Source organism: Peromyscus maniculatus, chromosome 12, assembly GCF_049852395.1.
Source record: "Peromyscus maniculatus bairdii isolate BWxNUB_F1_BW_parent chromosome 12, HU_Pman_BW_mat_3.1, whole genome shotgun sequence".
In the NCBI taxonomy this organism is placed as follows: Eukaryota; Metazoa; Chordata; class Mammalia; order Rodentia; family Cricetidae; genus Peromyscus; species Peromyscus maniculatus.
This window is the reverse complement of record NC_134863.1, coordinates 29,238,331-29,264,035: the sequence shown is the minus strand read 5'-3', so window position 1 is coordinate 29,264,035 and position 25,705 is coordinate 29,238,331. Positions and strand designations below refer to the sequence as shown.

The following is a 25,705-nucleotide window of genomic DNA, read 5'->3' as shown; positions in this document are numbered from 1 at the left end:
ACACCCACGGCAACTACAGAATGAGAATGGCCAGACTAGGGAACCTCCGATCTACCCTAATTACACACTGAACTTTAAATTCACTGCCTAACGGTATGCATTTGAGAGATGGAGAAAGTAGTACAATGTGGGAAAGACATAGTTCTAGTAACTAGATCCCTCGGGGAATCTCAGGGGCAAGCCAAGGACTAAGTCTGTTTGCTGAAGGGCAGCTAGGAGAAGATTGAGAACAGTATGACCTAGATGGTGAGCACCCAGAGTGGGGTTGCTCTGAGCATAATGGATGAGCAGTTAATATCTATACTGGAAATCATAATGAATCGGGACATGTGATCACCCTTGTCATATGTATTTCACAGCCACTTTTCCTCAAGGCTACGAGGACTCAGAGAAGTAAGAAAGCTAGTCTGGGGTGTAATGAGAAAGATGGACCGGACTTTCTGATGATGAAGGAGTGAAATCAGTAAGGAGGTAGGAGGTTGTTTTATAGGTCAACACTGTCACAGTGACCTAAATCAAGACCAGGATAATGAGGCAGAAGTAAGAGACAGGCAGAAGTAGATTAGAAGTAGAATGCTCTCCATTTACTCATGACTAAAACAATATTTTGTAGTCATTATAGCTGTATTTACAAAACAGAAATAAGAAGAAGCAACAGTATTTAAACCCTACTTCCTACCTAGATCCTAATCTGCTGTTTTGCCATCCCTCCATGTACTAAAGGCAGGATTTAAATTCCTTCTATTTTTTTCCAACCAAATCTCTATTTAATTCTCAATCTACTACTGTATCACTTCCTTTAGCTATCAATCTGGGATTTCTTCTTTGAAATATATAGCATACACCAAAACATAAGCTTTCGTTTTCTTTCCCACTTAAACCATTAAGTGCTTTATCAACAAATTAGGCTATACTAGATATTTTATAGTTTTTAAGATATGTTTAATTTTATGTGTATGTGGTTCTCCCTCCATGTACGTATGTGTACATACATACATACATACATATGTGTGTCTGGTGCCTGCGCCGGTCAGAGGGTATCAGATCTCCTGGGAGTTCTGGGAACTGAACCCCTAGTCCTCTGCAAGAGTAACACATGTCTTAAGGGGTGAGCCAGCGCTCTGGTCCCACTCTAGCTCTTCTGTAATGGTCCAGAGCAGCTTGAATGGGTTCTTAAATCCTCACAGCCCCTGTAGTGCAGCATCCCTCTACCTTTTCTTGATTTGTGAGGAAGACAGCTTTCTCCTTCATCTTTATTCTGTCTACACTTTTGAGAATAAAATGACTCACCCTGCAGAAGAGCACACCTGTAAAAATATTCTGTTTTTCAAAAGAGCACGGAGACTGTGACACAGGACTCCGTGACGTGGCTTTCGGTGTACCTGAGTCGATGTGAAGGAGTGTGGTCACTGCTGAGAGTGACAGTGCAGCCCAGAAGCCAGGGCTCACACTCTCCTGGTTTTAGCAAAGAGCACGGAAGTGGGTTCTAAAGGTGACAGCAGGAAACAAAGGGATGCTCGTCTGTCTTTCCAGACCCAGAGGACAAGTGTTCTGGGGAACATTATGGACAGTTTCCAGTGCCTCTACTGGCTCCTCGGCGCAGGCAGCATTTCTCAGCTGCTGTAAACTACCACAATGCGAGGAGACAGAAGATGTGACTATGCTACCTCTAGACATCTGAAGTTCCACATTTTATTTTTGAAAAATCTTTAAAAAGAAAAATTCAGTAGAAGCATATTCTGATCATTTATCCAACTGGGATTTCTGTGTACCATGTAAGTTTGTGTGTATTAATGAGACATTAATACAAATGTGTTTATTATGGACTATATCTGCATAAAGGGAAAGCTAAACTGTCAAAGGACACTATATAAATGAAGAGTTCATGGTAGTTTAATATAAAAGGTAAGAGGATCGAACATTTATTCTGTACATGGCATAGAAATGGAGACCTAAGTAAACGAGCTTTCTAGTTCATTCAAGTTTAGAAAGTATTTGGGGTACTAAGAAAAACATCAGGAGTCCAAGAAGGCAGAGAAAAGTTTAAACTGATTCACTACAGCTCTTTCTGCTGGCTACATTTCATAATTAGCTGTTAATTATATTTTTATCCTGGCTAACATTCCCACTGCAGAGAGAAAATCGGGGGTGTGGATAAAGGATATGACACACACCACCACTGGTGTCAGTACTGACCATTAAAGGGGTTCTGTAACCTCAACGGCAGCACCTGTGTCTGTCAACTCCATTGTGAGTGTCAACATGGAGGACAAGTGGTGAAAACTCAGACATACCAAGACTGATGTCTCAGAAGAACCCTCCCCTTTCTTCCTTCATAAAAATAATGATGACTTAAAACATGGAAGTATAGATAGGCAGAACATAAACTCTTCCAGAATTATATTCCTCCTGTACCAATCTATATTTTGGAATCTGCCCCTGTCTCTTTGACTTAGTTGGGATTACAGTATACTATCAACCCCTCACGATTCCACTGACCTGTAATAATTCCGGTGGGTTCAATCTGTTACTCAGCCTCTAGTCCCAACAAGTCACCTAGGATCCTCCGGATTTAGAGCCATGGAAAAGATCCTAAGTATTATTTCACTTGGCTTCAAAATAAGCCTTAAATATAAAGATTAAAGACTACTTTACCAAAGACTAGTGCTCACCATAAATTTTAAAATGAAGGGGACCTGGCCTCTCTTGGGAGAATGAAAGCCTCAACTTGTATTTCTGGAACCAAAATATTACTGATATCTTTGTTTAAAGTAGGAAAGAAATAGTGAATGTTAAGTGTTTGTCTGAAGAGGGGTCATGAGAATGTTCAAGGAAGTACCTGGAATCCTCATGTCATTGAGAGAATAACAGAACAGAAGAGAGACAGGCGTACTGATTACAGGGAGTATAAACTATTTCATCGACAGCCTTAAATTACTTCACCTCTTATTCTTAACTGTTTTACAATCAACTAAACAAACTTATCAATGTATAAAACAAGTTATGAGGATATTTTAAAATACAGTGTCTAGTCTGAAATGCATACTAAAAAGCTGACTGTTTCTAACCTCCTATCTGTCTGTCTGTCTGTCTGTCTACCTGAATGACTATGAATTAAAGGCCCAGCATTGGACACACACTGTTGTGTACACAGAGCTAGTGTTAGCTACCAGCAGAGTCACAGCCGCCTGCAGTCTGGATCATGGGATTCCTGTCTTTGGCTAGAGCTTCTGGATCTATAAAATGAGGCAGCTACAAATGAACTCCATATAAATTCTAACACATTCTATTTTTTCTTTTTTTTGCACACTTAATCTCATCATACAACCAGAGGTGGAAAAACTCCTGATTAGACTTTCCCCAAAGCTAGTGACATCCTATAGATATTATAAATTATTTCCAAGTATGTATCTAACAAGATTATACCTGTTTAAAAATACTGCTCCTTAAGTAACACCAGGACAATAAACAAGAAAAACATGCAACATCTTTAAGAAGGTCTATGTTTTGATAGTTTAAAAGAATAAAGAAAATGTAAAGGTCTTTTATTTGTGATAATACTGAATTATGCATCTCTATTTAAAAATCAAGAAATTAAATTTAAATTCTTGGGTTTCTAAAATTCCTGTCCCGTTATTTGAATGTTATGGGTACTTTGTTCTGACTTGCAAATGAAAGCCCAGGCTGGACACTGTCTACAGGCATCAACAGGAACAAAAGTACACTGTCAAAAAACCACTGAACTACAGCCACAGAGCTACCTTCACAGAGAAGGAACGGCTGTGCCTTTGAAATCGACACAAGGTACGTGGTCTCAAAACCGTTTAGCTTAAGTACAATGAGAACCCCAAGATTTAGTTAACTATTAGCTCATGTACTTTCTCAAAAGCTCATTTTGACTCACCTTTGTCCAAGGATGTGCCTTAATCTGAGGGAATTTGAATTCTGTATAATTTGGGTTCATTTCTCTAATTTGCTCCCTTGTTGGTGTTCCCAGGACCTAGACCAAGAAAAAGAAATATTGTCAACTTTTTATATCTATATACATTGATGCATGGGTTTTACTGAAATAAAGAATCCAAAGCAGAAATAAAATATAAAACTCAATAGATTTTGTGAAAGCTTTTTAATTTGTATGTATCTGTAAAACCATGTTATACCACCACAGACTGATGTTCTATGATAAGAATGATGTTAAAAATATTACTAGAGGGGCTGGAGAGATGGCTCAGTGGTTAAGAGCACTGGCTGCTCTTCTGGAGGACCAGGGTTCAATTCTCAGCAACCACATGGCAGCAAACAGCTGTCTGTAGTTCCAGTTTCAGGGGCTCTGACACCTTCACACAGTCATGTAGGCAGGCAAAACACCAAATGCATATAAAATAAAAAAAAAAATCATTTTGCCAGGTGGTAGTGGCACATGTCTTTAATCCCAGCACTCAGGAGGCAGAGGCAGGCAGATCTCTGTGAGTTCAAGGCCAGCCTGGTCTACAGAGCGAGTTCCAGGACAGGTAGGGCTGTTACACAGAGAAACCCTGTCTCAAAAAAAAAAATTTTTTTTACTAGAAAATATTCCAGGGATTGGCTCACTAGTTGAGAACACAGCTATCCCTAACTCTAGTCCCAGGAGGTCCTATAATACCCCCTGGCTTCTGATGGCACCAAGCACTACTATGCTCCAGACACACATGCATGCAAAACACCCACGCACATAAAATAAATAAAAATTTACAAAATATTCAAGTAACCCCAGCTTCCTTTCCCATTGTATTCCAACACCGTCTTAGTAGCTGTAAGAAGGAAAAAAAGCAATAATCAAGTTGGCCAGGCCTGGCAATGATGTAACCTGAAATCTGTTGGCAAATTTCAAGCAGGTCTTCTTTAAAACTCTAGGTTTGATTCATACATACATAAAAACCAGATTTAAAGAAAGCTAAAAAAAAACAAAAACCAAGGTAAAATCAAGCAGATTCTACACAGAGGAACAATCGATCTGCAATGGTCACATTTAAATAAGACTATCTTTTATTTGTGGAATAAAACTGGTACTCAATCTGTCCTATTACAAATGCCAATCAGAAGCTGTGTCAAGGGCTTTCATCATTTCACTCAATTTCACTGAATATTTAGTGTCACTATGTAAAAGAAACTACACGAAGATCTTGAGAGAACTCACTGCTGTTTATTAAAATTATGTACGTATAATACACAGTAAAAACGAACTGAGTACTTCATTCCCTCTAGAGCTGTACTTGGCACTGGACACAAGGAGAGCCACACAAGACAGGTTTCTGGGAGAAGCATAACACACACAACCACCCACACACACCCACACACCATTAAGACTTCACTTATTTCTCATCTTTTTTACCTTAGAGCCCAATATGAAATGTTTGTTTGTTTATTGAGACAGGATCTCACTAGATAGCCTTGGCTAGCCCGGAACTCAGAGATCCACTCTCAACTGCTCTGAGTACTGGGCTTAAAGTCATGTATCACTATGACCAGCTGAAACAAGTTTACTGAAAAAAAAAAAAAAAAAAAAAAAAAAAAAAAAAAAAAAAAAAAAAAAACCAAAAAACCCCACTATTTACAACTTAATGGCAGTTTTGTGGGAGAGTAATATAATGTCAAATATTTAATTTGTGCTAGCAACCAATGAATAATTGGGGGTAGTTCTAGAAACATTCTGAACAAAGTGAAGATTTCTTCCCCCCCCCCCCTCTCTCCCTCTCTCTCTCTCTCTCTTTCTTTCTTTTTAAAGACAATCTCACTATGTAGCCCTTGCTGGCCTGGAACTCATTGGTATCCTGGAACTCACTGGTATCCGCCTGCCCCTGCCTCCCGAGTGCTGGGATTAAGAGAGTACAGCACCATGCCCAAGCCATACTCCTTAGTTTTTGATTGGCTTTAATTCTCTAGACACCATTAAAACCTTTGTAACTTCATTGACATTTTAAATAGACTTTTCTTTAAAAGATACTCTTAAGAAAATAAATAGGAAGTCAAAGACTGAGATAAGACTGTAGAACACATTCTTCAACATATCTAAACTTTACTAGGAACTCTACTTGACTCAGAAAATACTGGAGACATCTGCATTCACACGTCTATTACTTTACAATAGTCAAGATATAGGATCAATCTATGTGTACACTGATGGGGGAATGGATACAGAAAAACGTGTTATGCATACACAAGTATTATTTTGCCATAAAACAAATGAACTGTCATTAGCAACAACATGAATAGAACTAGAAGACATTATATTAAACTAAGTTGGCCACAGAAAAACAATTACCACCTGTTCTACTTATGTGGAAGCCAGAAACTGACTATTCGGTTTTTGTATCTGTAGGAGCCTCCTTAAGCACAGTGCATTAGTACTGGAGCAAAACCTACTCAACAGTAATGGTACAAAATTCCTTAGTTACAGCTGTTAATCAGAACTGAACTGCTGTTTTTACCTTTAAGACATGCACTTGTGACTTTTAAGAAGCTTTAGTTACTAACTTGTAGCCTGTCATCAAAAATCTTATCATTATTTTAAAAATCAATTAAGAAAATAAAGAAATTCCTCAGCACACTTTATTTGATAAAAAGCCATCCAACCTTGAATTTACTAAGGCTGTCAGATGGGGAACAAAGACATCCAAACATCACAAAAGGTTCTAGATGTCACTAAACACTGAACTTGTCATTTTTCTCCTCTTTTGATCAGTTTTTAAATCTTAAAGCCAAACCTCTTCCTAGGCAATTTTCTTTTGGTTGGTGATTTGATAAAGCAGGGAAACTAAAACATTAAAACACAAGTTTGTGATTTTTTGTTTTTTGTTTTTTTTTTTTTAAAGCTTATTTATAGGCTGGGTGGTGGTGGTGGCACACACCTTTAACAGAAGCACTAGGGAAGCAGAGGCAGGTGGATCTCTGTGAGTTCAAGGCCAGCCTGGTCTACATAGCAAATTCTGGGCCTACACGAGAGAAACTTGCCTTTCTAGACTTGATCATGAAGGGTTACAGAATCAGTAAACTTTAGATAACTAGATGAGTGATCTACGAGTCACTGCAGGTAGGTTTGTTTGTTTTCCTAGAAAGGGCCAGAGGAAGCAGAGTAGGTTTGTGAGGCCTACTTCCCGCTCACTCTTCAGCTCCGATACTGCGGTAAAAAAGCAATTGTAACAGAAGCCTATTCACAGCCTGGGTGCAAACCGTATGCAGGTCTGGGTCCTAGCTGGCTGACCACTCATCTGTTTCAAACATATTTAGGATGAAAAATGGAGGCCCAGAATGAGTATCTTTGCAGAGGTAAAAATGAGCTGAAGCTGATGATTTCCAGAGGAGCATGGGAGTGTAGTGCGGAAGTAAACAATTTGGTTTCTAAGTTCAGTAGCTTATATACAGGAAACTGACACAGACATCTAGAAAAGGAGAAACGGGCTGAGGAGGTAACTCAGCTGGTGAAGTGCCTTCTGCAAGGCAAGCATGAAGACCTGAAGGTGCTCTCTACGAACGCACGTGAAAGGGCAGGTCCGGTACCATGCCGGCCTGAGAGAAGAAGACAGGCAGAGAACCCTGGGAGCACACTGGCCAGTCAGCCTGTCATACAAGGCATGTTCCAAGTCAGGGAGAGACCTTGCCTCAAACAAAAATGGGGGGGAGGGGAAGTCCTGTGTCTGACAAGCGACACACAAAATTGTACTCTGGCCACCATAAGACACAGGTACCTAAGTGTAAACACATGGACAAAAGAAAAACTAAAAAAGACTGGCAAACTGCCTTCTACATAAAAATATTTATTTTTGTGCCTACAGCCAAATACTACTCCCAGCCTTAATCAGATAAGTTGCTCATTACAATAAACAACAGTAAATATAAAGCCTAATGGATACTTAACATGCTGAGGGTAAGTGACCACCGAGTGCTCAGTGCCAATGAGAGTATTTCTACCACTCCCTCTAAGAGTCCTGGAGAAGAATGGAAGAGCAGGTCTGAGAAAAGGGTGAAGAATTGGGAGTACAGAGCAGAGCAGATGCAAAAAGCAAAAACCAACCAACAAAACAAAAAAAACTATCTGAAAAACTACAAACTAAAAGTTTTCCTCTAATTTGATTAAAATCTTGCATGCTTCATAATCTAAGAGACTCGAGGGGCCTCAATCAGCATAAATAAGAACATCATGTCAAGTCATAATCAATTGGTAAAAGTCATTAATAAAAGGAAAATTTATAGATATATTAAGGGAAAATGGAAAAAGGGTGGGGCTTTTTTAATTGGGGAGGGTAGTAAGACAGAAGAGGGAAGAGAGACAGATAAATAACACTAAGGATGTTAGCAAATTATTTTAAACATTACATGAAGGACGGGAGGCAGGGAGTTGGCTCAAGGGTTAGGAGCACTTGCTACTTCAGAGGACTAGGGTTTGATTCCTAGCACCCATATGGTAGCTCACAACCTTCTGTAACTCTAGTCCCAGGAGATCCAAACCTTCCAAACCTTCTTCGGCCCTTGGTGGGCAACAGGCATGTACATGGTGTACATACATATAGACAGGCAAAACACTCATAAACATAAATAACAACTATAAAAAATTCTAATTTAAAAGGGAGTGGGGGGGTAGGTCCTTCAAGAATACCACGAATAAAGGGGACACATTAAACCCAGGTGTCAAGAAGAAAAATGCTAACTGAAAATGAGAGCGAGGCTGGGGAAGCACTCTTCCAGTAAAAGGATCCTTCTAAAGACACTTAGTGTGAGTAACCGCTCAGACTGTTAGCAGCAGCTCTTCATCCCAAGAGGACACTCCGGGACGAAAGACAAAAGCTTCTAACAGTTTCTCCCACTCTGACAAAGGGATTATGATAACTCTATCTGTTTCCCTCTCCAGAACCCCGAGTGATAAATACACAGCTTCCCGCTCCTTCAGAAAGTCCTGCAGCTGGTAAAGATGACTCCGTGTTCAAGCAAGTATTACTCTTCCCCCAGAGTCTGATTCCGGTACCTGTGTCCATGCTTCAGCACTGCCTGAGACTCCAGTTCCAAGGGATCTGATGCTTCTGGCCCCCAAGGGGAAGCCACAGCCACGTGGCAGACACTCGCTCACATACACAAGATTAAAAATAAAATATTCATTTTTTTCTTTATAGCCAGGTGAGATTGTACACATTTTTAATCCAGTACTCAAAGGCAGAGGCAGGCAGAGTTCTGTGAGTTTGAGGCCAGCCTCATCTACAATGCAAGTTCCAGGACAGCCAAAGCTACATTTGTACACAAAGCTAGTAAAACAAAAAATCCCCTAACCACCAAAAATAAAAACAAAAAGCCTTCAGAGGAAGTGTCTATAAACAAAACGATAGCATATCGTATAAGGATTACAGCAGGTAGAAGAGATATTAAAATTATACTGAAAAAGGTGAGGTGATACAACAGTTGACACTAGCTTGTATATGAGGTGGTCCATTACTATTATGATTTAAAAACTGATATTTTAAAGAGCTGTAGTCTTAATCCTAGAATAACCTCTAAACAGCACAACAAGGAAATATGGCTTAATGAGCCGGGATAGGCAATCCTTACTATCATCGCGACAGGATTTACCATTACCAAGGAGGCACACCTCAAGGTGTCTATGAGGGGCTTCCATGAGCAGGGGTCCCCAAGAAGACACAAAGGAGAAAGCAGGCTGACCACCACCACTCACTGCTCTCTGGGCTCCCGCCACCATGCCTTCCCTACCACGACGGACTGTGTCCTCTGACTGTGAGCCAATCCGCACGTTCATTGGGTATTCTGTCACGGCAATAAGAAAAAAGCTAATAAAGACACCAACGGGAGCCAGGCCTGGTGGCTACGGCAGACGGACTACCGAGTCTGACAACAGACAGGGCCACAGAACAGGTTCCAGACTAGGCAGGGCTATCTAGTAATTCCCTATCTAAAATACAAAAACGAGCAAAACATAGGCCAACAGAGCCCCGGAAGTCACCAACATATTAAAAACACGAGGGCCCAAAGACTTGTGCACAAATCAACAACAGCAAAGATCAGTACAAAACCAACACAAATAAAGATGAGGTCAAAGGCCACGCTGCAGTGAGGGCGGAAAGGAACCCTGCAAACACCCCGAAGGAGAGAAAGCCAGGGCTGATGTTCACTTGGGGAAATCCAGGAGGCAGACGGGACAGCAGCAAACTCTGTCCACACTGGCAGCTAAGGTGGAAAACAGCATGCTAATAAAAATCATACCCACTGGCTAGTCAATGAATGACAATGTAAGTCTGAAAGCCAGGGGGACACCATGACAACAGACTGAGTATAATTATATCAAGCCGACACCACAAGTAAAAGACATCTTAATAACTCAACTATTAGAGCTCAACTTCAGAACATGTCTAGTTATCACATTCTTAACAGGTTTAGAGAGGATTTCACCTGATTCACTACAGCTAACTCTTGAGTTTTGAAATTGGACAACTTTTTCATCTTATGGATAGGATATTTAATAATTTTATTTTATGGATAGGATGCAAATAATCATTTCAGACACAAAACAAGGTTCAGTTGAATTTTAAGAAATGGGATTATTATTTTAATATCCAAGAAACCTTGGTGGAAGTTATCCAGTCACAAAACAAAGAATACTTATTTCTGGATTTCTTAAAAATTGAGTCCTTCCATGACTTAAACTTGTCATAAAAGTTTTATGCACTTTTCTCTAGGCATGGCATTTCACTGTCCTAATTAGCTCTAACTGCCAACTTCACAGCCTAAAGTCACCTGAGAAGGGAGTCTCAATTGAGGAACTGGCTGGATAAGACTGTCCTGCAGGCATGTTTATATATTTCCTTGATTGTTAATTGATGCAGGAGGGCCCAGCCCACCATGGGTGGCTGCACTCCCTGGGCAGGTGGTCCTGGGCTATATAAGAAAGCTAAGGTAAGTGTGGATCTGCCAGCGAGTCACCAAGCAGCATTCTTCCACGTTTCTGCTGTACTTCTCTGGCTGTGAATGAGTTTCCTGATCAAAGGTAATGCTGCACGATGATATAGCAACCAGGCTTGCCACCAAGTTCCTGTCCTGACTTCCTCAAGGATGGAATGTGTCCTGGACGCGTTAAGCCACCTAAGGAGCTTTTGGTCAGAGTGTTTTATCACAGTAACAGAAAAGAAACTAGATTATTCACACAGTAAAAGAGGAAGGAAAAATGATAAAAAAATATCACTGAAATGGAAGCAGAATCATTCTTCTATTGTGATAGAATTTATGATCTTTCCATCTATGCAAAAAATACCTTCTTTTGCTCATCATTCTATAACATCATAAAGATGAGAAGAAAGATGAAAAGAACCAGGGATCTAGCTGCTACATCCCTTTGGGATGTTCTTCATCTCTTAGTCAAAATCATTTCAGCAATATCTGTTCCCATCCACTTTTATTACAGTATTTTTTTTATCCACTAGTTACAAATTGACCCCCACACAGAAAACATCAAAACAGAAACTGAATTGGTATCTTCAAAGAAATAAATAAAGACCAAAGTAAGCATCTATAGAAAGCTCCAAAACAGGCGCTTCTTCCAAGGTTTTTTTTTTTTTTTTTTAATTCTTATTTTTTGAGATTATAATTTTATCATTTCCCCTTTCCTTTCTTTCCTCCAACCTCCCCGGGCCCCCCCCTCCCTTTAAAATTTATGGCCTCTTCTTCTTAATCATTGTTACACATACACACACATGCTGCTCAGTACACACAATGTTACTTACATGTATATATTTTCAGGGGTGACCATTTGGGTTGGATAAGAAATTAACTGTGCTCTTCACTAGGGAAGACTATTTTTCCAGTTCTCAGAATTCCTTAGTTGCCTACAGTTCTTTATCTAGGGTCGAGGCCTCCAGAGCTTCCTGCCAAGGCTGCCTGAAAATGACCCCAACAAAGACTACACCAATAGTCAAGCCCAGGAGGTATTAGTTAGTTGCTTTTTGATGGCTCAACACCAGAGGGCACCAAACTTCAACAATGGAGCTGCACATGCAGCTAGTTTTGTTTAAAGCTGCTGTGGAGTAAATAAGCCCTCTTGAGAACCCTACTCCTCTGCTTACAATTCTGCAGTGGCTTTCTACCTCCCTAGAATAGAGTGCATCCCTCCGGCCCACAGCTCTAGATTCCTCTTTCCTGTACACTCCTATTCTATCAGCCCCACCATTCACAACCACCTCGAGTGACTAAAACACACAGCAGAGCTGACTTCAGTTAAACTGCGAAGCACTAGCCTTCTTTCAATAGTGGATGCATTATTTTCTAATGAAGCCTTTCCAGGTAGCACCAACTCCCACAGGAATCCAGCGTTTGTACAACGCTCAGCCATCTGAGGTAAAAACCAACCCCTCTTCCCAACTTAACTTTGAACTCCTTCAGTGCAAGAACCCCTATATTCTGGGCCCAATACCAAGACAAAAATCCTTCACTGACTCAAAAGATGTAGTTAGAGGGGTTTAAAATGATATGTGGTGTGCTGGCTACTTGTTTTTTTTTTTTTTTTTTTTTTTTAAATTATTTATTTTTTTTATTTTATGTGCATTGGTATTTTGCCATGGGTATTGGGTTCCCTGGAACTGGAATTACAGACAGTTATGAGTTGCCACGTGGGTGCTGGGAATTGAACCCGGGTCCTCTGCAAGAGTAGTTAATGCTCTTTGCCACTGAGCCATCTCTCTAGTTCAGTGATGGCTAGTTTTATGTTACCTTGACATGAACTAGTGTCAGTTAGGAAGAGGAAATCTCAATTCAGAAAACACCTCCATAAGACTAGACCGTAGAGAAGTCTATAGTGCATTTTCTGTGACAGATGATTGATACAGGAGGAACCGGTCCATTGTGGGGGGTCCCATAGTACTCCAAGTTCAAAAACTATAACTATAGCTGAACACTTAGTTTTGAGACTAGGACATGAGTCTTCCAGTCTATTCTTTATCAAAAGTGGTTTAGCTACCAGCCTTTGCTTTATAAATAATTTTATACTTGGGGATAAATCCCTCTCCTCCTTAATTCTGTGATTATGCAAATCATTGACATAAAAGTGAAAACCCTTTTGTCTGCTATCTATTCATAGGAACCAAACATTTAAAAAAAAACAATCTAGGTGAATCTCAGCCAAAGTGGAGTATTCAAGAAAGGAATATTAAGTAGAAAGGGGATGTCTGGAAAATTCTGCGTTAAACAAACCCCAAATGAACAACAGTCCTGTTTCTGAAGCTCTAAAAGTATCATTCCCTTTAGTCACACAGGACTCTGTATATAATGCCTACTTCTTGTCTCAAAAACTGAACAGTATTTTGCACACTTTAAAAAGCCTTCTACAAGATTTCTTTGTGTCCTTATATGACTTCCACTACTTTTTTCTAATCTTTAAGAAAAAAAACAGTATTGTTAATAAGGTTAAGGATTCAGTCTGAAATTAAAAATGGCTACCAAAAAGAGGTTACACCACAGTGATCTCAGCTACAAAACCTAACTACACAGAGACTGAATGAAGACGGCCATCCATTGGCCTTTTCGACACAATGACGCCAAGCCCCTATTTTTCCTTATTTTGAAAGGAAAATCTTTTATTATGAAATAGATCTTAAAATAATTTAATCATGGGGCTGGAAAGATGTCTCAGCAATTAACATCACTGGCTGCTCTTCCAGAGGATCCAGATTTGATTCCAGAACCCATGTGGCAGCTCACAATGATCTGTAACCCCAGTTTGAGGATCCAAGGGATCTAACACCCTCTTCCAGACTCTGAGATCACTATGTACACATGTAATACACATATGTACAAGCAGGCAAAAAAAAAAAAATCCATATGGTAAATATAAAAAGAAATCTTAAAAAAACTAAGTTTATTTATTATGATATTTTTAAAACCTGCTCTATACCACAGCAGACTTAATGACCTACCACCCCTTTCTCCTTTCTTATACCTGTGTGTGCATGTACATGAAGGCCCAAGGCAGGTCCAGCAATCGTCCTTGGTCACTGGTTCCCTATACTCATTTAAGCAGGGTCTCAGTCTAAACCAGAGCTGGCAGGTATGGCTACTCTTCCTAACCAGCTTACTTCTGTGGTCTCTCGGCGGAAAACACCAGGCCCCGTCAACATTCACACGGGTTTCTGGGGCCTAAAACGTCTGAATCCTTCCTCCACTGTTTAAATGTGTTGTTCTATTGTGTTGTATTGTTTGTTTTTCGGGGCGAATGTATAGCATTTTTGCTTCACAAGTGTAACTCAACCATCTCACCTTGATTATTTCCACCAACTGATCCACACCACTGTCTCCAGGAAATATTGGTTGTCCTAGCAAGAGCTCAGCCAACACACAGCCTGCAGACCATACATCTGAAGGAAAAAACACAAAACAAAAACAAGAGAAAGCTTATAACACTATAATTTGAGGTGAAATGTGTATTTTATTTTGATCACACAGTATTGGTTGTATCCAAATATGACAATAATTTAGTCAGAATCAGTAATGGTTCCATTCTAAATATTGTTAATTAAAAAAAAAATCTATTCATATGCTTGAACTTTTTTTTTTTAACAAATAAGTATTTTTATAAGTATTCATCTTTTACAAATCTACTTTGTGTGTGTGAGAGAGAAAGAAAGGCAGAGACAGACAGACAGAAACATACAGTGAGACACATAGAGAGAAACAGGGACTGACCCACTATGTAGCTAGCCCCAGGTTGGCTGGAATTCACAAGAAGTCTGCCTGCCTCTGGTTCCTGTGTGCCGGGATAAAGGCGTGCACATATAAATCTTAATACAGCTTTAGGAAGCAAGATCAGGGCTGGAGAGATGGCTCATCCATTAAGAGTACTTGCTACTCTTACAGAGAACCTAGTTGGATTCCCAGCATCCACATGACGGCTCACAACCATCCATAACTCCAGTTTTAAGAGATTCGTTATCCTCTTCTGACTTCCATAGGTACGAAGTATGTAAGTGGTATGCACACATATATGCAGACATATATATGTGCATATGTGGTATATTATATACGCAGGCAAAATACTTATACACATAAATTTTAAAAACTTTAAAAAGTAAGCAACTTAGATCTAAAAATGGGCCAAATGTTTGTTAGGATCCCAAAAGCCCTGATTTACATAAATGTTCCACAATGTGTCAGGCAATTTGGCTATAACTATTTTAGGTGAGCCTAGCACAACCAAATATCAATCCAGTATCTTATATGTATATATGTATGTGTGTATATATGTATGTATGTATATATATATGTATATATATATATATGACCAATATCAAACATTTGAATAAAACACTAATCAATTAGAATATCCAATGACATTCCCAAGGACGAAGGGTTAAAATTTGCTCTTGGGGAACCTTTGAGTTAATAAATATACAAAGAAAGTCACCTTCCATCCTATAGTTCTTCGGTAACATTTTATTCTACCCCTCATAGCAACCATGAAAAGTAGGCAGAATTAGCAATTCTCTCCATTTCACAGCTCAGACAGAAGAGGATACCTGATGTCAACCTCAGCTCCCCCCCCATATGTGAAATAAAATAATTTTGTTCCTTTATCAAACCTAGCCTGGCTTTCTGTCTTGCTATTCAGATCCAGCAGGCCATGGTCTTTGTGCTGACACAGCAATTGTACTAGAACAGGTAAGACAAGGTCAGTGATGATCTCAATTGTCTCTAATCCTTCTATCTTTAGACATCTCCGATGAAACCTTTAAATGACCAGTGGGATTAAAATATGCTGAACAACTAATGAACTAAACTGTCCGAAAACTAAGTAATGCATATGGTAGGAATTCAAAAATATTATTGCCCTATCAATTACAGTATTAACATTTTAAAAGTAACATTATTAATTAACCAATTTTCTAACTAGGTATCAGGCTCAGAAGTAAATATTTCAGGAGAACCAGAAAACTAATACAGGGCCCATGAGATAGCTCAGTAGATAAAAATTCTCGCAGAGCAAGCCTGATGACCCAAGTTTGATCCACAGAACCTACATAAGGATGGAAGGGGGGAACAGGCTCCACAAAGTTGTCCTCGGACCCCCACATGCAGGCCACATGGCATATGGCTTCCTGCCGTTCACCCTGTCTCTTTTTTTAAATTAAAAACAACTTACCAAAAGAGTACAGTACTTACATATTATTTGAAACTTTAAGCTAAAAACAAATGATTTAAACCAACTACATTACAAAATAATAAATACTTTTATAATTCTAATGCTAAAAATGCATAAGAATAGAAAAAATAAACATTAAATTCTAAAAGGTTAAAAAATTTTGGTTCTATACATTTCTGCAAAAATATATTGCAGCCATGCCCTTTGCATGTCAGAGAAACTGTAAGCGTCAGGGTGCAATCCCCAGTTATAAACACTTACTCAGATTCAGTACTTACCTATACTAGAGGTATAATCAGTGGCTCCAAAGATCAACTCTGGGGCCCTATAGTACCGAGAACAGATATATGAAACATTGGGTTCTCCTCGGACCAGCTGCTTTGCACTATGAAAAAATAAAAATAAAGAGCAATCTTTAGTCCATGCCTTAAAGAAACAATACTCTTACATTCACACACCACATTTATCTACACTGCAATACAACACACTTGTAACTGTTTCTTTCCAATGAAAGAAATATACAATTTCATCAAATTGATATGAAAAAGGTGATTTTTAAAGTAAGCATTTGTCAAGTGTTACCTAAGGAACAAAGAGATTAAAAGTTACAAAAGGATACACATGTTGGATTTTTCTGGTTCCCTATTTCCTGAACTCTACTTCTGAAATATAAAAATGGTTGCCAGGCATGGTGGTACACACCTTTAATCCCAGCACTCAGGAGGCAGAGACCGTTGAATCTCCATGAGATGGAGGCCAGCCTGGTCTGCAGTGAGACTGTCTCAAAAATATTAAGTAATTAAATAAAGGTAAGGGACAGGACATTTCAAAGGAGTTTTCCCCAGCAGAAGAATGACACTGGATCAGAGCAGACGAACATATCAATACTCCTCACCTACATGCTTTTAAACAAGGGTAAGAAACTGCCCACTGCTTTTAAATTGGACTTCTGACTCAGGATGACCAGCCCAAGGCTTACACAACCAACCTATGCATACTTCCATGTTCTAGTCAGGTTGTAACTGTCTAACCACCTGTTACTAAACAAACTGCAAAAAGACATTCAACTTTAGGGGAAAAAGCGACTCAGAACCTATCAATTCTATCTCTACTGTGCTGTTTACATATTATTACAACTTTGCTCCTAAAGTACTTTACAGTATACACACTTCAACTTTAAAGCAAATTACAGTTAGTATCTCTTGAAATGTCCCTCCGATAACCCCGTTCCCAATCAGCAGGCACCCCAGGAGATGCACTGACGGTGGCCGTCACAGACACAGGAGAGAAACATCCGAGGTGAAGGTACGGGAAAGCAAAGACACAGCTGTGGTGATATTGTGTTCCCCAAAATATTGTGTACTCTAATAAACTTATCTGGGGTCAGAGAACAGACAGCCACTAGATACAAAGGCTAGAAAATGGTGGCACTCACACCTTTAATCCTAGTATTCCAGAGATAGAAATCCCTCTGGATCTCTGTGAGTTCAAGGCCACATTGGATATCGCCAAACATGGTGACACACGCCTTTAATCCCAGAAAGCCAGCCTTTAATCCCAGGGAGTGGTGGTAGAAAGCAAAAAGATATATAAGGCGTGAGAACTGGAAACTGGAAGATTTTTGGCTGGTTAAGCATTCAAGCTTTGAAGCAGCAGTTCAGCTGAGAGCCATTGGGATGAGGACACAGAAGCTTCCAGTCTGAGGAAACAAGACCAGCTGAGGATGCGGCGAGGTGAGATAGCTGTGGCTTGTTCTGTCTCTCTGATCTACCAGCATTGACCCCAATAACTGGCCTCGGGTTTGATTTTATTAATAAGAACTTTTAAGATTCATGCTACACACAGCACAGTCAGGGGAAAGTGTCCTTCAACCTTCAAGTCTGGGCTTCCTCCCCTCCATTGACTTTAGTCAACGATGACACTAAACTAATTGTTTTCCCTTCATTAGCAGTCTCAAATTTTAACTTTCTTGGGCCCACATAAAACAACCATTAAGAATAGTAATGTTTTCAGAAAACCAAGACCCTTAGCTTTCAGTGTAACTGTAATGGACTCTTCTAGCTTCAGAAGTGCACTCTGGGGGCTTGGGATAGAGCTCCTTGATTGATAAAGTAGCTGCCTAGGATGTGGAGTTTTAAACTCCGGCTCCCAAACAAGCAGCAGGACATGGTGGCCCGTGCCTTAAGTCCCAGCACTCCACTGGGAGGCAAAGGCAGTGAGTGAGTTTCCAGGACAGCCAGGGCTACAGAGAGACCCTGTCCCAAAACCCAAACAAACAAGGTCCATTTTTAATTGACAAACATATTCTTAAATATGGTCAGAAATTTCACAATAAATCAAAATTATATAACTGAAGGCTTTTACAGCCTGTGAATTCTTCCCCCTCAATGCCGATGAAGCTAACTTTTTCTTTTGTGAGTGAGAGGTTTTGACTCTCTGCCTTGTGTGTGGCCTCACCTAATCTGGTCCTTAGAAACACCCCATCCTAGCCCTTCCAGCTCCTGCCAGACCTTGTTTCACCTAGTAAAAAACTTTCTAGAAGAGTAAGTCGGTCTGGTCGAGTTTCTGCTACCCTAGTACCGAAGAGCAGGAAGCGTCTCAAAGTCTTTCCTCAGAGTTGGTAAGAATGAGCTACTTCCACACCTGTGAAAGTTCCCCTTGTAACTTCGCAGAAGAAAGCTTCTTTCCATCCCCAGAGAACCCCAGTGCTAACGCTGCTCTAGCACGCCGACGAGAAGAGGAAGCCTGCGGCACTTGGCGGCTCTCCCAGGACCGAGCAGTCCCTTTCCCCAGTAACGAGCCCCACTGACTCGGGCAGCCGTCCGTCCTCACGTGACACGAGCAGCAGCGCTCCGTGCCAACCATCAACGCGAGCTTTGGGTGCTTATTTCCAGCAGCGCCACAGTCAGCGGAGTGAGACACGGGGAGAGGGTTTGTAACTGGGGGACTAAAACGGGGATGTCTGAAAGAGGTGCAGGATGAGACTCAGAAGGAGTCTACTGACAGAGCGGATTGGTGTCTTCAAGTCCCTCCCTACACCCGTGGGAGATATATCTGATGTTAAAGCCACAGTTTCATCTGAGGAAGAAATACAGATACCAGCAGGTACGGGTCAATACATCATCTGTGGTGCTAAACAGAAAAAGAAGAATTCTAACAAGGATGAAAAGACATTAGACAGGACAGAATCCAAGTTATAAAGACAGATGTCTCAGAACAAAAGAGGAGAGGTTCCCTGGTGGCTATCACAGAATAAGTGTGATGAGCTGTCCTATTACGGATACAGGCCTGACCGCATGTTGGGAGGCTCACGGCCACTGACTACCAAAAGGGAAAGCATGAACTTTTTCTACTAAGAAACAGTGTATGACCAAGAAATCAAACTCCATACCATTTCTCAATGTATTACCTCATTCCTGAATTGAGGTTAAAGTGAAATTAAAAGGATATATATATATAACTTAAAATTTATTTGTAATGAAAACAGAACATATATACAAATTACATAAACTCAAGCAGTACTACAGATCAACGAGAATGCAAGTTTCCCAATTCCAGAAGTAATCATGTATGAACATTGCATATCAATTCAGAAATAAGCCGTGTTCATGCACGCACGTGTTTTACACAACAGTCACACCCAGCATTTTTGTTTCTTTAAAGCACACTATGCATACAGTACTGATGTGGCGGCGGCTTTCTTTTTGCATGGGCTTCACTATGTGGCTTAGGCCAGCCTCAAACGTATGATCTCTCACACCTTAGCCTACTGAGCACTCGGATTGTTGGCAGGTGCCACCACAAGCCTGAAGGTTAGTACTCCCAAGGAGGCCAGAGGACAACTTGCAGGACCAAGTAAGTTCCAGGGATCAAACTCAAGTTGTCAGTCTTGAGAGCAAGTGCCTTTCCCAAGTGAGCCATCTTGCTGGCCCCTGACTTTTCTCACTTGGTACTTCCTAGATGTCATTCCCTTCCGGTTCAGAAGCTTCCTCATTTTATCCCTCAGTGGCACGTATAACATTGTATTTGTATATATCATAATTTGTTTGGACATTTTATTGCTACTAGCTATTTATAAACAATGCTATATTAAAAATCTCTAAACATACTTAATCTCACAACATGGATATTGAAATAATCTTCAAAAGTTAACTGTAAGGATGAAAGGCACACCCATTTAGTATTCCATTAGAAATTATCAAAACCATTCTCACAAGGACCTACATTAGTTTACATTCCCCGAGTGAGGATTACAGGGCCTAGACTACCACTGTAATATACTGAAGAGGGTATGAGGGGAGGGAGGTATGGACGGGATGGGGAGTGAGTAGGAAAACCAGCTCACCTTCCAAAGTCACAGAGCTTTAATACAGCTGTATCAGGATCCAGCAAGAGGTTCTGCGGTTTAATGTCTCGATGGCAGATTCCAAAGGAATGGATATAGGCTAAACTTCTGAACAGCTGATACATATACAACTGGAATAAACAACAGACATTAATTCAATAACTCTGGTCTCAAACATAGCTGGATCATTATGCAATAAATAAAGTGGTATTCTCAGCAGAACATGTAAAATGCTGATGATTATTAGTACACAGTTTTCCCCAAACAAGTTTCATGTTATTTCTATATAAATTAGAAAATTAAAGTATCATTAAACATCTATTTGTGCTATCCTCTGGTAATTTAGAAAAGGATCCAGGCATGGCGGCATACAACCGAGGCAGGGGAATTCTAAGTTTAAGGCCTACCTGGGCAACTTAGTGAGACCACGTCTCAAACTAAAATTTACAGAGGGCTAGGGATGTAGCTAAGCAGTAGAGCGCTTGCCTGGCACGCACAGAGTCCGGGGTTCAATCCCCTTCACCCACCTTAACATCTCACCTCAAGCCAGCTGGATGGGTTTTTTACTTAAAACATAGATGAAGAGCTCAAAGAGAGAGAGAGAGAGACCATAGGCCATATGGGTGATAAATAGCAGCCTTTAGATTAGAAGCCAGGTGTGGTGGTAATCTAATTGTATTGAAATATTATTTTGATTTGTACTGAAATATTAATTTGATTGTATGTTAATAAATAAAGTTGTCTGGGGGTCAGAGCTATTAGAGCCATAGCAAGAGTGTGGCGGTGGTGGCACACGCCTTTAATCCCATAGATATCTGTGTGTTCAGGGTCAGAGCTATTAGAGCCATAGCAAGAGTGTGGCGGTGGCAGCACACGCCTTTAATCCCATAAGATCTCTGTGCGTTCAGGGATACAGCCAGCATTGGAGACATATGCCTTTAAGACCTAGGGGGCTGTACATTCAGACAGTGACGAGGCAGTCATGTGTTTGGGTTTACAACCAATGAGAAGGCAGAACAACATACTTTAAAAATACGAACCGACAGGAGGTAGGTCTCTTTTCGCGAAGCTGGGACAGCAGGAGGAAGGGTGAGATTTTAGCTCTGAGCTCTGACTTCTCGGCTTTCTCTTTTACATTGTTTCTGTGTTTCTTATTTAATAAGACGGTTGGCTACATCTACATCTTTTTTTTTTTTTTTTTTTTTTTTTTTTTTTAAAAAAGAGAAGAATTTGACAATTAACCTAAAATTTTTCTTTCAGGATAAAGAAAACTTCGCCCATACCCAGCAGGAAGCAATTTTAAGAATACGACGCCCACATTCCCAAAGAGGTGGTGTGGGGCAGGTGGTTTTTTGGTCTTTTTAATGGGTTCTGGGTCTGGGATAATTTTCAGTATTTAGGGGGGTTGGTTACAAGTTATTGTCAAGGGTTAGGAAAAAGGCTAAGCAAAGGAGATTAGATTTAAGGTTCTTGTTTAAAAAAAAAAAAAAAAAAGAAAGAAAGAAAGAAAGAAAGAAAGAAAGAAAGAAAGAAGGAAAGAAAGAAAAAAAAAGAAAGAAAAGAGAAAGACAATTACTAGTTTTAAATACTTTACATTGGATTGAATTGTTTTATATTGTACACAAATTTGAAACTGATATTGTTAGAAAATGCTATATGTATATTTCTAATTGTATTTATTCCATCCATTTAACAATGTAATGCAAATTTCTGATCCTTGAATGCTATTATTATCAACTATTAGGATATAAAGAAATGAAAGCTAGTAGTTAGACATTATCATAGAACTTGTAGTCATATTAGATATGTTTTAAAAATTGAGCAGAGATGTTTTAGACAGGTCATCTTCAAACCCTTCAGAGATCTACAGAATATGGCATTTAAAATGTTTTAATAACTTAGAAAATTTTTCTTTTTTGAGACATGTCGGCTCCTGGCAGTACCAATCTACTTTAGAGAAAACATGGGCATTGAAGAAACTGCATATGGAGTCAACTTTCATTCTGGCAAAAGTTAGCCACTGGACAACAAAGTATCCTCGAATCAACAGGACAAAATGGACAGACAGATCACGAAACAAGGGACTACTGATTCTTGCCAAAACAAGTGTGGTTATGGCTTTATCAAAAGGCATCTTCTGAGGCCAGGACAATATGGCCCCATCCCTGAAGTGGCCTTCGCATCCGGAAAAGGTACGGTGCCCTTTTCTTCGAAGGCAGCTTAACAGGCAGAGGGCCGATGGATTCTGTTGTACAATGGAACAGCAGCTGAAAGCTCATGCCTCTCAAAAGTAGACTGGCATTTAATAGAGGGATGTGGAGAAGAAGGGGATGCTGAGATGAAGCCATATATACACAGCCAAGAAGAATGGACAGCTGAATTAAAAAACTGTCAACAATTTCCAGAATTTAAAATCCTGAATCATGACAGGACACTAGTGGAATTCAGGTGTTTCTGGTACGTGGACTGCTCTCACCCAATGTGAGGTTGAACTGTTGACCTTGTGTACATCCTACTTCACAAATGAGTCTGTCAGATACACTAAGCCTATAGGCTGAAGATGATGCCCCAACACTGCGGAGAAACCTCAGGTGACTGCCCAGGCAGCTGGCTGTTTCTGTCAACTCACAAAATTTTTTGGAAGTTGCTTGCATGCACTTCCTGTTTTTATTTTTGTTAGCTACTATTATTCCCTTCTTGGGTCTCTGAGGGAGTTGAAGATTAGTTAGTTATGGTTGAAGATTAGTTAGTTATAGTTGAAAATTAATTAGGATAGAAAGTGCATTAGATACATCTTGGATTTACCAAAATAGGATAGATAATGGAATTATTTTCTCTGATTTGTCAAATACCTGTTTAGGTATTTATTACTTGTATATATTGTATATAGTTATTGTACTTTTGTATATAGTTTTTCTTTTGTTAGTCATAACCTTTTGCTTTTTTTCTTTTTATTGAAATAGAAAAGGGGAAATGTGGTGGTAATCTAATTGTATTGAAATATTATTTTGATTTGTACTGAAATATTAATTTGATTGTATGTTAATAAATAAAGTTGTCTGGGGGTCAGAGCTATTAGAGCCATAGCAAGAGTGTGGCGGTGGTGGCACACGCCTTTAATCCCATAGATATCTGTGTGTTCAGGGTCAGAGCTATTAGAGCCATAGCAAGAGTGTGGCGGTGGCAGCACACGCCTTTAATCCCATAAGATCTCTGTGCGTTCAGGGATACAGCCAGCATTGGAGACATATGCCTTTAAGACCTAGGGGGCTGTACATTCAGACAGTGACGAGGCAGTCATGTGTTTGGGTTTACAACCAATGAGAAGGCAGAACAACATACTTTAAAAATACGAACCGACAGGAGGTAGGTCTCTTTTCGCGAAGCTGGGACAGCAGGAGGAAGGGTGAGATTTTAGCTCTGAGCTCTGACTTCTCGGCTTTCTCTTTTACATTGTTTCTGTGTTTCTTATTTAATAAGACGGTTGGCTACATCTACAGCCAGGTTCATTATTTTTTCTAGTATCTCAGGCTGTAACAGCATAGTGTCATTTTTAGAATCACTGGTCTTTCTGAAAGGTTAGCCTCCAAAATCATTAACAGAGGCCTAGCCGGGTGGTGGTGGTGGCGGCGGCGGCGGCGGCGGACGCCTTTAAACCCAGCACTCGGGAGTCAGAGCCAGGTGGATCTCTGTGAGTTCAAGGCCAGCCTGGTCTACAGAGTGAGCTCCAGGACTGGTACCAAAACTACAGAGAAACCCTGTCTCAAAACCCCCCTCCCCCACCAAAAAAAAGAGGCCTAGGAAAACTCACAGGTAGAGTAAGAACATAATCAATTGCCTACTGAGATACCAGTAACTGCTAGTAAGTATATTGACATTCTTCAGAATAATGTAGACTTACAATGCATTTTAATAACAGATGCCAAGGGCATCTCTGAGTTCAAGGCCGGCTTGGTCTACAGAGCGAGTTTCAGGACAGCCAGGGCTACACAGAGAAACTCTGCCTTGAGAAACCCAAACAAACAGATGCCACTGACATCACTGTGATGGTGAATCTTAATTGCTAGCTTGACGGTACTTAGAATAAGCATAGAAACAAATTGGACATGTGGAAGGGCATTTCTAGACCGAGAAGGGAAAGCCCATCCTAACTGTGGCCTACATTATTCCATGAGCTGAGTTCCTGAACGGAATAAAAGAAGAAGGGAGCTCCTGCACCATCCATCCCCTGCATGTGACCCGCTGTCCCATGCTCTCCACCATGCCTTCCCTACCGGGATGCACCATATCCTTCACAACTCCTGGGCCAAAATAAACCTGTCCTTCCTTGAGTTGCCTCTGTCTGGAATTCCATCAGAGCAACCAGAGAGATTTTTTAAAGCTTTGAAAAAATATACTGATGTAACACCTTCAATATTCTATTTATTCCAAGGCCAATGTTGTGATTCATTCTTTTTCTTCTTTCCTTCCTTCCTTTCTTATTTATTTACTTACTTGTTTTTAATCTTTCCCAAGACAGAATCATTGATCCTGCCGTCCTCCTGCCTTACTCCAAATTGCTGACATTATAGACATGTGCCACCGTATCCAACCAGATTCACTGTAAACTTTTTCTTCGTGCTCACTTTCTGAGCTCTACTCCCCAGCTAATAACATGGAAATCATTGCTGTAATGATTCAAATCATGTGCCGGATGGTGGTGGCACATGTCTTTCATCACAGCACTCAGGAGGCAGAGGCAAGCGGATCTCTGTGAGTTCAAGGGCAGCCAGGGCTACTCAGAGAAAGAAACCCTGTCTCAAAAAAAAAAAAAAAAAAAAACCAAAAAAACAACAACAACAACAAAAAAAAAACAAACAAAAAAAACCAAAACAACAACAAGAAGCTAATTAAAAGATTAATGGTCAGCTGAAGTACTGACGAAGATACTGTCTTTTTCAACTACAATGCTGGGGCCTGGCATTATTAAAGTTCCCAGGAAAGCCACTTGCCTTCAGGGAGGGTGATGAAACTGCTAAGGCTGGACATGTTAACAGTACATGTTTAATGTTAATATGAAATCTAGCTACACAAGTTAAAGCCCTCTTCAAAATGAAGCATGACAAAAATGTATACATAAGATCGTCAATGTCAGCGTTTTGGAATTAAATTAGAAGTAAAGCATTTAGGTTATCTATTAATCTTTTTAAGATGTTGTAATT

The 25,705-nt window shown here is 40.1% G+C and overlaps 1 protein-coding gene across 6 annotated transcripts in view; it reads right to left on the bottom strand.

Moving 5' to 3' along the window:
- The window catches only part of Gsk3b (glycogen synthase kinase 3 beta), a 163,536-nt gene that overhangs the window by 35,867 nt on the left and 101,964 nt on the right, over positions 1–25,705 (bottom strand). For all 6 annotated transcript variants that reach the window (XM_006975732.4, XM_076548847.1, XM_015994618.3 and 3 more), the window contains exons 5-8: positions 20,505–20,635; positions 16,438–16,544; positions 14,281–14,378; positions 3,905–4,000 (exon numbers count right to left, since the gene is read on the bottom strand). In XM_006975732.4, coding sequence (XP_006975794.1) covers positions 3,905–4,000; positions 14,281–14,378; positions 16,438–16,544; positions 20,505–20,635 — 432 coding nt within the window. The remainder of the gene's footprint in view (positions 1–3,904; positions 4,001–14,280; positions 14,379–16,437; positions 16,545–20,504; positions 20,636–25,705) is intronic.